At 48.5% G+C, this 12872-nt stretch overlaps 1 protein-coding gene and 1 pseudogene across 2 annotated transcripts; both read right to left on the bottom strand.

Moving 5' to 3' along the window:
* Positions 1-2706: 2706 nt before the first annotated feature.
* Positions 2707-7542, bottom strand: LOC119318607. Of its 2 annotated transcripts, none has more exons than XM_037593188.1 (9): positions 7266-7542; positions 6578-6806; positions 5709-5755; positions 5103-5581; positions 4394-4554; positions 4106-4301; positions 3806-3979; positions 3548-3694; positions 2707-3420 (listed from the first exon to the last, which is right to left on the bottom strand). In XM_037593188.1, the coding sequence occupies exons 1-9, from the start codon at positions 7385-7387 to the stop codon at positions 2975-2977; spliced, it is 2001 nt and encodes a 666-aa protein (XP_037449085.1). In that variant the 5' UTR covers positions 7388-7542; the 3' UTR covers positions 2707-2974. The 2 variants fall into 2 exon arrangements, with proteins under 2 accessions (XP_037449085.1, XP_037449092.1); XM_037593195.1 differs by having other exon boundaries at positions 3806-3961; positions 7266-7540.
* A 3038-nt stretch (positions 7543-10580) lies between these two features.
* LOC119350116 lies at positions 10581-12433 on the bottom strand (annotated as a pseudogene).
* Positions 12434-12872: the final 439 nt, after the last annotated feature.

The following is a 12872-nucleotide window of genomic DNA, read 5'->3' as shown; positions in this document are numbered from 1 at the left end:
CGTGGACACACTCTCCCCTCTCGTTGCTATGCATCTCCTAGATAGATCTTGCTGATTGTAGGAATTTTTTTGAATTACTACGTTCCCTAACAAGATCGTGACACATGGAATATGAACCATTGAAGCCATTTTCTTCAACAATTTCACTCCCGTTTTTTCAGAGCAATCTCCTGCATCACCACACAACTCATACACAATGGTTTGAGGGTTAGTCAACATATGATCAGTACAGTCACGTTTCCCTTCATCGAGACCGGTGAGAGATGGCGCTGGAAGAAGAATTTATTTGCGAAATAATGCACCAACATTAGGATGGAGGTTGGCAAAAGGAAATTTGGTCTCGTCAAAAACAACATCTCATGAGATGTAGACACGCCCGGTGGAGACATCTAGACATTTAACCCCCTTGTGTTGAGCACTATAGCCTAGAAAAACACATTGTTTTGATCGGAACATAAGTTTGCGAGAGTTGTATGGAGGGAGATTGGGCCAACACGCACAACCAAAAACACGAAGGGATGTGTAGTTTGGTTAGACGTGAAGAAGCCGTTCGGTAGGGGTTTCATTGTTTATGACATCACTAGGGAGCATATTAATGATATAAACAGCAGTAAGAAACACTTCTTCCCAAAATTTTAGGGGCATGGAAGCACCTGCTAGAAGAGCTAGAGCAACTTCAACTATATGCCTATGCTTGAGTTCAGCTGAACTGTTTTGCTGGTGAGCATGGGGGCAAGACACATGATGTGATATGCCAAATGTTTGGAAGAAGGAATTCAATTTCTTGTATTCCCCTCTCCAGTCTGATTGGACAACAATGATCATGCTATCAAACGTGCGCTCAACAAGAGCTTGGAAATTCTTAAAGACTTGGAAAACATCAGATCTTTTCTTAAGAAGATAGATCCAATTTTTTTTGCTATAGTCATCAATAATGCTTACATAGTATGTGTGTCTACCAACAGAACTAGGGGCAGGAACCCAGACATCAGAAAATATTAATTGTAGTGGTTGAGTAGAAACACTTGTAGAAATAGGGTAAGGTAATTGATGACATTTTGCTCTTTGGCAAGAATCACAAATAGTTTCAACATTCCGCTCACCAACAAACGGGAGCTTATTTTTTCTAAGAAAATGTTCAACGAGAGAAAAAGAAACATGCCCTAAACGATCATGCCAACGTGTTGATGAAAGTTTGACAACACCAAAGGCTTGTTTATTGAATCTTCTAAGCTCTGGAATCAGCGGGTAAAGCCCTCAAACACATCTACCTCGATATAGTACCTTCTTCGTGGCCTGATCCTTAATCAAAAAGAAGAAAAGGTGAAACTCAATGAAAACATGGTTGTCAATGGTAATGCGATGAACGGATAGAAGATTTTTGTTGGCACTAGGGACATGCAAGATTTTGCGAAGATGAATTTTACGAGAAGGGGTACGTATAACCGAATAACCAACTTGAAGTATACTCATACCTGCACCACTGGCGGTATGAGTCTGATCCTTCCCGTTACCTTCTCGAGCTCCCCGATGAGGTGATTGATGGCGCTGCTATCTAGATACCAGTTGGTGTTGACGCCATAGGATCCATCGGCGGCAGCAGCAACCTTGTCATCATCTTCGGAGGAGGCGTCATATTCATCGAAACGATACCAACAATCCTTAGCCGTGTGGCCAAGTTTCCCGCAGATCTGACATCGGACAGCATCAGGGCGTGATCTGCCCAAGCCGCCACTACCGCGGCGGCGGCCCCTGTTGTTGTTGGAGATGTGGCGACCGCCGCTGCGGGAACCAGAGTTTCCTGAAGTGCCGCCTCCTTGCTTGCCCTTGGAACAAGGAGGGTCGCGATAACGGGAGGATAACCCACCGCGCCCACGAGTCGCCGCGTTCGCAGAAGACTTGAAGCCGCCTCCGGTGTTGTGAAACTGGCCGACACGCTGATCGAAGTTTCTCAGCATGCCGTAGAGCTCGTCGAGGGAGACCGGCATGACGCGGGCATCGAGGGCGGAGACGAGGGGCTGGTAGTCCATGTCCAGCCCGTGCAACAGATAGGAGATGAGCTCGTCGTCCTGGATGGGCTTGGTGGTCGCGGCGAGTTCATCGGCAAATCCACACATGGAGGCGAAGTAGGCAGCACCGATTGGTTCCCTTTCTGCGCATTGATCAAGGCAGTGCAGATGTTGTTGACGCGGCTCAAAGACTGCGGCGAAAACATGCCTGCAAGCGCCATCCAGAGCGCATGCGGGGTGGTGACCACGGTCACCGTGACGAGCACCTCCTTGGAGAGGTTATTGAGCAGATAGCCGAGTACCTGCTGGTCCTCCCTGACCCAGATGGGATAGAGAGGGTTGGGCTCGGATGTTTCCTTCCCATCCTTCTCCTTGGAGATGAGAAGGCGGGTCGGCTCCGGCAACGTGCCGTCGACGTAGCCGAAGAGCCCGGCTCCCCTCAGCTGCGGCGTGACTTGAGTCCGCCACATGACGTAGTTCGTCCGGGAGAGCTTCTCCGTGACCTGACCGCTGAGGTTTGATTGGAAGGCACTAGAGAAAGGCATGGCTGGCACAAATGGAGATAAAAAAGCTAGGGTTTGAAAGAGGAGGCTCTATTACCATGTGCGTTAGGCAAAAGCGTCTTACCTCCTCGTGAGGGGACGCCGTACGTGTTTATAGGACAGGGGCGCACCTCCCTGATAGCGTGCACAGTTGGAGAGATTATAACTTGAGAAGAAAGAAAGGTAGAGATAAGGGTTATGATTACAAGATGAAATATCCCTCTAACTACCTATTACAATGTGCACAAGTAATCTTCTCTAGGCTGTCACTCTAAGGACCACGTACAGGATGTTTAACAACAAGTACTGGCAGGAGGGCAATCGTGTTGTCCTCCAGCCTAGCATGCATTATCGTTTTTTATTTTTAGAGAAGGTACCCCGGCCTGTGCATCGGTAGATGCACACAAACATACTCCTACTGAACTACCATAAGATGTCTCCGCCTGTGAAATCTGCACTTGCATAACTTGTACTGCCTGCTCCCGACACAGGTGAAGGATTATGTCCCTCGTAGCTTCTAGGGCCTTCTACCCTGAGTGGTGAAGCAGAATGTCGCCGGTAGCTTTTAGTGCCTGCTCCCCTGAGTGGCGAAGCAGAATGTCCCCTGTAGCTTCTACTGCTTGCTCCCCTGAAAGGTAAAGATGAACGTCCCCTGCCTGTTTCACTGACAGGTGAATGTCCCACATAGCTTATACTAGCATCACTGAAAGGCGAATCAAGCATATTTCCAGCTTCGCAGACAGTCGAATCAAGTGCATTGTTGGAAACTCCCCAAGGAGGAGTTTCTGTGACTACAGAGTCATCAAATGTCTGGTTCTGCAGGATATCCAGCCACTGTGAAAGATCAATGCCAGTGGGTAGTCTGTTCCCTATTGAAGAAATAAGATGGTGTTCAAATCAGAACAGGCTCTTCTAACACGTTAACTAAGAAATGCAGCATCTCGAAAGGAAAAGAAAAACACATTAAGAAAGAGTAGTACAGATATAAAGTTGTACCATTAGGAATTATGTTGCCATCCAGAGGCCCTACTTGCTCTGAGTTAGATCCATCTAAGATATTGTTATTCATGGTGCTAGCTGACAGAATCTCACTTCCTATGCATGTAACTTGCTGGCCTGTAGCTTGAATGCCCCCAAGTTCTCCTGCAATAAATAAAATATTCACAGTTTCGCCAAAAAAACAGAATATTCACAGTAAGCTGAAAACTTATTTTCACTATCGACAAAATATAATACAAAGGAAAATGTAATTACCATATGGCATCACGTGCTGGTCTGATCTCATGAATGTGAGCCCTGGTGCTGCTGCCAAGCAGGAGGCCTGCAGTGCATTTTCCGATGATGTACCGGATGATGGTCCATTATAACTTGAAGCAATTTGCTGGTGATGGACTTGGGCATCAATTTGTTCTGCAAGATTTTGAGAAACTGCGATTCAGTTATCCACATAATGTGGGCAGGAAATGAAGAACAACTTATGATTGATTTTTGCAACAGAACATACGGAATAACGGGAACAATCAAGTTACCCGAAGGATGCAAGTGTAAACCTACTTTGTGGTGTGGGACTTGGTTGCATTGAGCATGGTCCTTTGAGGTAACTACTGTCATTGGTTTTAGAAAATGGCTCATGCTCATGAGGCACATTATTCTCCTGAATGGAAGTAGAGTATATTTGTGCTACTTGATTGCATTTACGAGCATGATTAATGATCTTATCCCAGTCATGGTCAGAAATCTTCCCGAAAATCTGTATAGAGTGAAAATAAACAGATTTTGTAAGTCACATTTCATGCGAGGACAAATAAAAAAATCAACAATATTAAGAAGTCGGGCTCATACTTCACGTAAACCTTCCGGATTCTTACTGTGCAAACGTAAGAGATCCGCCACCTGCTTGATACCATGACGCTCTAGTAACTTGTGCCGATCACCTTTCATTGCAATTCCACTCAGTTTATATACAGGATCACGTGATGATGGATTGGGATTTTTCTTTGTTGCTGCAGAGAAAGACATAAATATCGGATGTTGTTTAATGTAGAGAAAGACATAAATATCAAATGTTGTTGAAATCCATGAGAGAATAAGCATGGAGGGTCTCAGTGGTAGACATTTGATGCAGTTACTTTGATTGGAATGTTGTATTTACACATTACAGACAATTTCTAGCATAAACAAACGAAAACAACTACGGTTACCTTTTGCATGTACAGACCCAAATTTAACTTCTGTGAAAAGACAGCTTTATTATTAGGATAGCTGGATGATGATGAGATAGCATGATCCTTACATCACAGCATGGTAAATATTGTACGAACGAGGACCTGGAATCTGATTATCCAAATTCCTGCTTCATGTGCGTCTAATCTCTAAATTTACATTGCTGCTGCTTAGACTATTAAGGAGAGAGAGAGAGAGAAAGAAAGAGTAGCTTTTTATTTATCACAACCATATGTGTATATATGATGAGAGTTGCACTTGTCTATTCAAACGGAAACAAGTATGATCATCTAAATGTCGAAGCTAGAATAGAACTGTGTAAACTTACATAATCCCCGACGATCCCTTACGGCAAAAGATTCAGATATTCCTTCCTGGATCTTCTCTGACATACTATCATCAGCAGCCATGACTCCGAGCCTGAATCTTTTGCTTGGAACAAAACTTGAATTGTCTTGGAATTTGACACCATAGATGTTAGCCATACCACCCTCCAACCTTGGATACAAGTCTTCAGAAAGTAATGGTGGTTTTCCAGGCCGGCTAGATATCATTTTCTCATGGAAGTATTCTCGCTTCCAATGCTCTTTATGATCATTGTTAAACTCACCGTGAAGGACAACAACCTTAACTTGAATTGAGGATAAGGGTCCTTCTGTAATGATCCTGTTATCACAATCATATATAGCTACCTTTAGAGGATGATCATCATCTGCCATTATGTCTTGTCTCGAGTACTGGGTATCGCAGCATTTGTTCTCAAACTTCATTCGATATTTTCTATGTTCGCCTTCATCAGAGCAAGTCCTGAAAAATCATGTTAATCAATTAACACAGTACCTTTTCAATTATAACTGCCTAAATAAAATCCGCTAGCCCATTGTAATAGCACAAAGATTTGACAATCGTATTTTCTACAAAAAAGATTTCGAACCTGGGATTACTGTATTGCTGAACATGGTCTCCAGAATTTTCTATCTTCTGCAAACAAAAGACTTACAAACATAGTCAGAAAGTGCTACACACAAATTCAGCTATTTGTGATGGCTAGCTGTTCAAAATGTTTAAGAAGTATTTTGGAGACATTGATTATATCATTGTTTTTCGTAGTCGAGGTTCCTGGTTTTCCAGTAAAGAAACTAAATATGCACTTGATTCCATCAAAATCATTCTGATTCGTGATATATAGATCTTAACAAAACAATATAATATGTTTACTTTGAGCAGCATTCACCCCAATTTCATTAACGAAACCATGGGCGAGTACCAGGTTTTACTGAAGTGCAAATAGAAACACCGAATGCCAGATCAATCACACCATCTGACAATAACATAATTTGGCACCGCACATTCATGCGAAAGGAAATAAAGCAGAAGAAATAAGTTCCAATAGAGAGGCATATTTATTTAATGAAATGGCTTAAGCTGGTGATCTACATGTTAAACGCCGGTTGATTTGAGCCCATCGTTTTGCTCTGTTGAACACGTTAGTTCTTGTGATATTGGCTTCTCCTTAGTCTCGTATCTTTAGTGCCAACGGTCATAAAAAGTGTTATTTTTCTCTAGTCTTCACTTAATAGCTAAATTGCTGGCTTTACTGTCTCATAATGATTGGTGTAGCATCAATTGCATTTTCATAAAGCTTTATCTGTTAACAGTGTGCAGTGACTAATGATAGAAGGGAACACACCTAGAAGATCACAATAAAAGTATAACCTATTGATTGAAACTCAAAAGTTTTTCTGCCAACCGGATCCTATCTGCACACAAACTTCTAACCTGAACATGAAAGTAAACGCTTACCGAAAGTTGGTTGTTTAACTGTTCCCATATTAGCCGGAAATTCTTGTGACATTCTTGCATCCTCCTGCCTTGCTCAGTGATCAGTTCATGGAGCTGCAGCTGGGAACTTTGGTAAAATTGTTGCATCTCTTTCTGCAGGGTTGTGCGCTCCTCCACGAAACCCTTTGACATACATTCCATTTCCTTCTTGAGTATTTCATTTTGGCTCTCGTAGAAATCTTTTTTCTCTCTGTTAAGCAGATAAAGAAGAATAAAAATTCTGAATCAAAGAAAATATGTACCTAGTTTAAGCATGAATGCTCTCATCTTCCATGCCACATGTAAAAAAAGGGACATCAGACAGAGAAATCCAATTAGATGGGAATGCTCTGCTCTTCCTATTCCTTCGAAGATTTCAAGAAAATAAAAATATGCACATCCGACAGAAAAATCCAATCAGATGAGAATTGTTATGAAACATGGCAGCTAATCAGCATCCACGAAAATATCCCCAAACGGCAACTTGAGGAGTTCCCCTGCACCGGATGTGCAGATTTTACATGTCCGATTGACCGGATCTGAAGGGCTACCAACTGTGTAGAAAGGGAAGTACAGTAACAAGCAAAGCTAAAAAAACAGAGCAACTCACCCGCAAAAAAGAAAAAGAAAAAGAAGGAAACAGAGCAACTGAGCAAGGGAGTGAACTCACCGGCAGCAAGAGCAGGAGCAGCAGCCTCTCGGTCGCTTCGCCTGCGGTGATCCCCGCCGGTCTTCACCACCAGCACCGCCATGGTCCTCCTCCCAGTCCCGGCGAGGCCGAGAATGCGACATCGGCGAATGCGCCGGGCTAGGCAGAAGACCAGAGGAGGAAAAGAAGGACGCGTGACAAGTGGACAGGTTTTTGCTTCGTTATTACAAGGGCGACACAGAGGTGGATGGATCTATGAAAAGAGTGGGAGCTGCGCTGGGCAGAACAGGAATACTTGGTGTTTATCCTTGCGAACGCGTTTTAAGACGCGAACGCGTGTTTCGACATCAAGGGTCCCAAGACACTAGGGCGTGTTTGGTTGCAGTTTGCAACAGTAGTTGTATTGCATGTCCACCTTCAACCAGTCTGGTTCTTAAAATGCAGCCTTATATGCGGCAGATGCAACCTGTTTGGCTGCCTTTTTGTGCTTAGGGGGTAAGCAGATGCAAACTTCAGTTGTTTGGTTGCAAACAACGTTTGTGTTCTGCTCACCCCATTCAAATGTGGTGGCTTTACCACCACATGATCAACACAACAACAAGATCAAACAAAGCAAGCAATGAAATGACAGCAAACTTAACACAGCAAGTAAGGAAATGACAGCAAACTTAACTACATAGCATAAGTCTAGATTAACAGCAGGGGAATCCTTCTTCCCTGCTCCATTGACAGGGTGCTGCTCCTGGCCAAAATATGAACAAGTTTCCAGCACAAGTCTCGCCACATACCATAAAAGTTCAATACTAACACCTTACTTAACTTAACTACATAGCATGCTCGATGTCACCAATGCAGTTGTGCCTGCTGCAATGAAACCTGCACATGACCGAGGAGTCATGGTTGTAGATCTGAACCTTCAGTCCAAGTCCTAAGATGCGCACAACGACGAGGTCGCCGGGGACGATCCGGTGGCGGCGGCAGAAGTAGTTCCAGCCCCGGCCAAGCACCATGTGCCCCTCGAAGTTCTGTACCTGCACCCAGAACACGCACCGCTTGTTCGCCGACAGCCTGACCACACGCGGGAGCCGCTTGGTGACCAGCCAGGTGTTCATCACCTCCACAAACTTGCGAGGGATGACGAGCATGGCGAGGTCCTCGTTGTCCTTGATCCGCTGGTAGAAGCGCAGAGGCTCCCGGCCCCCCTCCTCGTGGACCTGCCTCGGAGATCGTCCCCTTGAATGAGGCAGGCTCATGAAGGCGATCCTGCTAGGCAGGTCCACTGTCCTGAGCCACCTATGTGTGGGGATGAAATCCTCGGCGCCCTCAGCTCCGGCCACCACCTGGGCTCCTCCACTCGCCACATCTCAGTCAGTTTTCAATATCTTGTCAGGTAAAATGACAAGTATTAGTGCACAAGCTCTTTGCAAAATGGCACTGATCAGAGACATTTGCCCAAGAGCAAACGCCACTGATCAGTGCACAAACTCTTTGAGCAAATGCCACTTATCAATGACACTTGCTGTTAGGCAAATGCCACTGATCAGTGGCACTGATCAGTGGACTTGCCCAACAACAAGTGCCATTGATAAGTGGCATTTTGCTCAACAACAAGTGCTTGATAAGTGGCATTTTCCTATGGGCAAATGCCACTTATCAATGCCACTTGTTGTTGGGCAAATACCACTGGTCAGTGGCACTGATCAGTGGACTTGCCCAACAGCAAGTGCCAATGATTAGTGGCATCTGCTTGTCTGCAACTGCCACTCATCAGTGCACTATCCTAAACATGAAAACATCTAAAAATAGCAACAACAAGTGCCAATAGCACCCATGTGCAACCATGCACATTTGGCAGCATCCTAAAATAGTCCTACTACATGCACGTATAACAATCAACACAAAGCCTAGCTTGAACATGTATGTTAGCAACATGAACAACAACATGAATATGATCCTAGCTTGAACATGAACATGCCATTTGCATGAACACACATCCTAGCAAGACCCTACCATGAACACAGATCCTAGCAAAGCACACTACCATTGGTATTCTAGCATGAACACAGATCCTAGGACACACTAGCAGTAGCAGAAGAAAATTATCCTAGGACACACACTATATGAAACAAAGAACAGATCAGTCCGATTGGATGCGATCCCCAATCAGATCTACTCCAATCCTATCTAATCCTATCGAATCCACTAACTACTAGCACATGCCTAAGAATTAAACCCCTAATCTACATCTACGAGCAAGCATTGAGGGGGTTTGACTCACCGGAGCACGCGCAGTCGCAGCGAACCAAGGCCGAGGTGAAAACCCCGGTGGGAAGGAGAGAGGTGGCGGAGCAGAGGAGGAGCCGGCCCTGGCGACGACCTGCGGCATCGGCCCCGTGCTCATCGCCACGCCGGAGGTCGAGGAGGACGGCCCGTCGATAGGAGAAAACCCTTGGACGGGGGTCAAGAAACCCCCCTGCCCAATGGGGTCACAACAAGCGGCGGCTCCCTCGACGGCGCCGGCGCCGAGCCCAGGACCACGAGGTCTGGAATCCGCGGCGGAGTAGGAATGGTCGGCACCGCATTGGCCGACGCTGGTGGTGGCCGACAACAGATGGGGGACGGCGCTCGCAGCACCGACGCCAGGTCCCGCCCCGAGTTCTAGAGCCCAGCCAGCCAGCGCTCCTAGATGCTGGCGATGCGCTGGTCGATGAGGGTTAGAGGGCGGCGCGGCGGTGGGTGAGGCGGAGCCATCAGAGGAGAGGAGAGGGAGGGACGGTGAGGGAGGGAGGGAGCGGTGGGAGCAGTGTGACTAGGTGGTGACAGGAGAGTGGGGGGCAAGTTATGAGACGTCCCCTCCATCTCCCGCGCTGCCCGAGGCATGCAACTGCCTCGCACATGTGGCCGCCCCTAGCCAGGCTCACGACAAACTGCCGATTCGGCAGTTTCCGCCGGGCTAGGCTGTGGGCTGCTTTAAGGTCCGTGCGGGCCACAAACCGCATGCAGCCCAGGCAACCAAACAGGCCGCGCACATCCCGCGCGGGCCTGGTTGGGCTGCATGCGGGCAACCAAACACGCCCTAGAGCATCTCCAGCTGTTTGCACCCCTAGCGCATGCCGACGGTTTTTTCGCCCTGGGACAATCGAGTTTCCAGCCACGCCTTCAGGTTTTGGCCCCTCGACGCCCCAAAAATTCAAATTTGTCCTTCCTGTTGCTAAAAAAACGCCACAGATTCAGTGATCATGCCACAAGTTGGCGACCATCATGCCACAAGTCAGTGATCAAAACATAACCAAAAGTTCGGTGATCAAAAGGAAGGAATCGTAGACATGGAACACATCAAATGGCAGGCTCCTCTGCCATGGGACTAGCCGGGGTGGGCGTCGGCGTCGGCGTGGGAGTGGTTTCAGTGCTCGGACTCAACATCGGTGTGGATATAATGCTCGGGCTCGGCGTCAGTGTCGGCGTCGCCATGGGCGTAGGGGCGGTGGTCGCCGCCGGTCTGGGCATCCGGTTGAAGATGAGGCCACGCTCCGCCAGGTACCACGCCTTCACCTGCTCGTCCATCATCGATATGTCTGCCGCCATCAAGAACGCCAGGCCGGTGTTCCTATTCTTCGCGCCAACGTTGGTCCTGGGAAGGTCGAGCTTGACTCCCTGCTTCATCATCAATGCCGACCACCTCGCGTCGGATTTCCCATCTCTCTTGGCGGTGTTGTTCTTGGCATTGGTGATGCACTACTCGATCAACAATTGCAACTGTTCGGCAGCTGGTGCCGCGTCCCTCGGTGCCTTGGCTCTTTTGTTGCCATCAGGGCGCTCTTTTGCCGCTGTCGGGACAGACGTGTCCTTCTTGTAGGTCTCCTTGGCCTTGGCCTGAGCGATCCAGCACTCCCTCGGCTTCTCGCATGACTCGATCCTGGAGAACACGTGAAGGAACTTGAACTCTAGGTTGTTGTTGTCCTGGCGAAACATGTTGAACATCTGAACCATCTGCGCAGCCGAAGAACAAGTGTCGGCGAAGAACACAACGAAAGAAATGAGCCGGCGACTGGCCATACCTGCCACTCGACGTTGGCGTTGCTTTCTGGGCGAGCCGCGACCTCCTCAAGGATCCCATGCCACTTGTTGCATGCCGCCTGGATGGTCGCCCAATGGTTCTCCATGGCCTTCTCGCTGCGATCCATGTGGATGGTGGCGAAGTCGGGGTCGACCAACTTGCGCGCGTCAAACGCCGTCTTGATCCTTCTCCAGTACGTGTTAGTGTTCTGATTCGAGCCGGTGATCGGGTCGATGCTGACGGTATTCCACGCCTCAGCGAGGCACTCATCTTCCTTGGACATCCACTTGACGCGAGGTTTTCCTGGCCTGGCGTTGGTCGCCGGCTTCTTCTTCCTCCCTTTCGGCACCGGTACCAGCTTCGGCTCTGCCTATTCTTCCTCCTCCGCCTATTCTACCTCCTCCACCTCCTTCTCGGTGTCGTCGAGCTCGTCATGCATGTTGACAGCGGTGTCCATCGTCTCGTCTTGCGCGTGAAACCAAGGGCACGAAGCAGCGGCAACCGAGCCGCTCGTGATGATCTTGTCCATGTCGGCGTCGGTGTTGCTGAATTGTGGCGCCGAGCCGCATGCGAAGGGCAGGGCACCACGGCACAGAGGCGGCGCGGGAAAGCCTAAGTACGCTAGCGGCGAGTAGATGTACTGGGTGTTGAGGCCGGCGGTGAAGGCGGGGGAGGGTGTGCGTGGGTCAAGGTTGAAGTTGGAGGGGGAGGCACGCGACGGCGCGCCATGCAGGAAGGTAATGTTGGGGTTGAAGCCGCCATGCGCGTCGCTGTCGGAGTAGCCAGGCGAGGGCTCGTACCCCCATAGTGGCGGTGAGAAGTTGGCCGCGGGAGCGATGCTCAGCTAGCTCCCCCACGCGGCTTGTGGGCAATGGCCAGGCGGAAGGTTCATCATCCCCGCACGAGATGCCTCTACCTGCTCATTCGTCGTTGCCGCCGCGTCCCTGGCCTTCTTCATGATGAGCATGTTTCGCCGGTCGGTGGTGACCGCCTCCCGGCGATCAACGTCGGCCTTCCACTCGGTGTTCGACATGCCGGGGGGCCTTGTCATCGGTGCCCTCAGCTTCCTCTGCTTTGGCTGGACAACAACATCAGTGGCTAGGCGAGGAGCCGCATATTTCTTGGGTGGCATGGCGAGCGGATCTGGGGTGGAATGGAGGGAGCGGCGGGGGAGAAGGGAGGGACAAGGGGAAAATGGAGGGAAATGGGAAGAAAACATCGGGAAATCAGCTGGTGTTGCCGACAGCGTGGGTCCACGCGCCTTTTCGCGTTAGCCGGTGCCCCTAGGTGCCCCCCAACGCGCTGGGTTTGGTTTGGGTTTGCCTGCTGTTATTTCGGCCCAAACTAGCGATAAACAAAAATCTAGGGGTGCGACTGGGCCGATTTTTTTGCTGCTGGTGCTAAAAAAGGGGCCCTGGGGAGCCTATTAGGGGGACGAGTGGAGATGCTAAGAGCATCTACAACCAGACTTGACAAAACCAACCCCTTAAACACGCCTCAAATTTTCTCCTCTACATCCGAGTCTCTCATATTTCATCCTCTAAATTCGTACAAATCATGCATAATAAACC

The sequence above is a fragment of the Triticum dicoccoides genome, chromosome 1B, assembly GCF_002162155.2.
Source record: "Triticum dicoccoides isolate Atlit2015 ecotype Zavitan chromosome 1B, WEW_v2.0, whole genome shotgun sequence".
Taxonomy (NCBI): domain Eukaryota; kingdom Viridiplantae; phylum Streptophyta; class Magnoliopsida; order Poales; family Poaceae; genus Triticum; species Triticum dicoccoides.
Note: the sequence above shows the minus strand (reverse complement) of the source record. Positions and strands in the feature narration are given on the sequence as shown.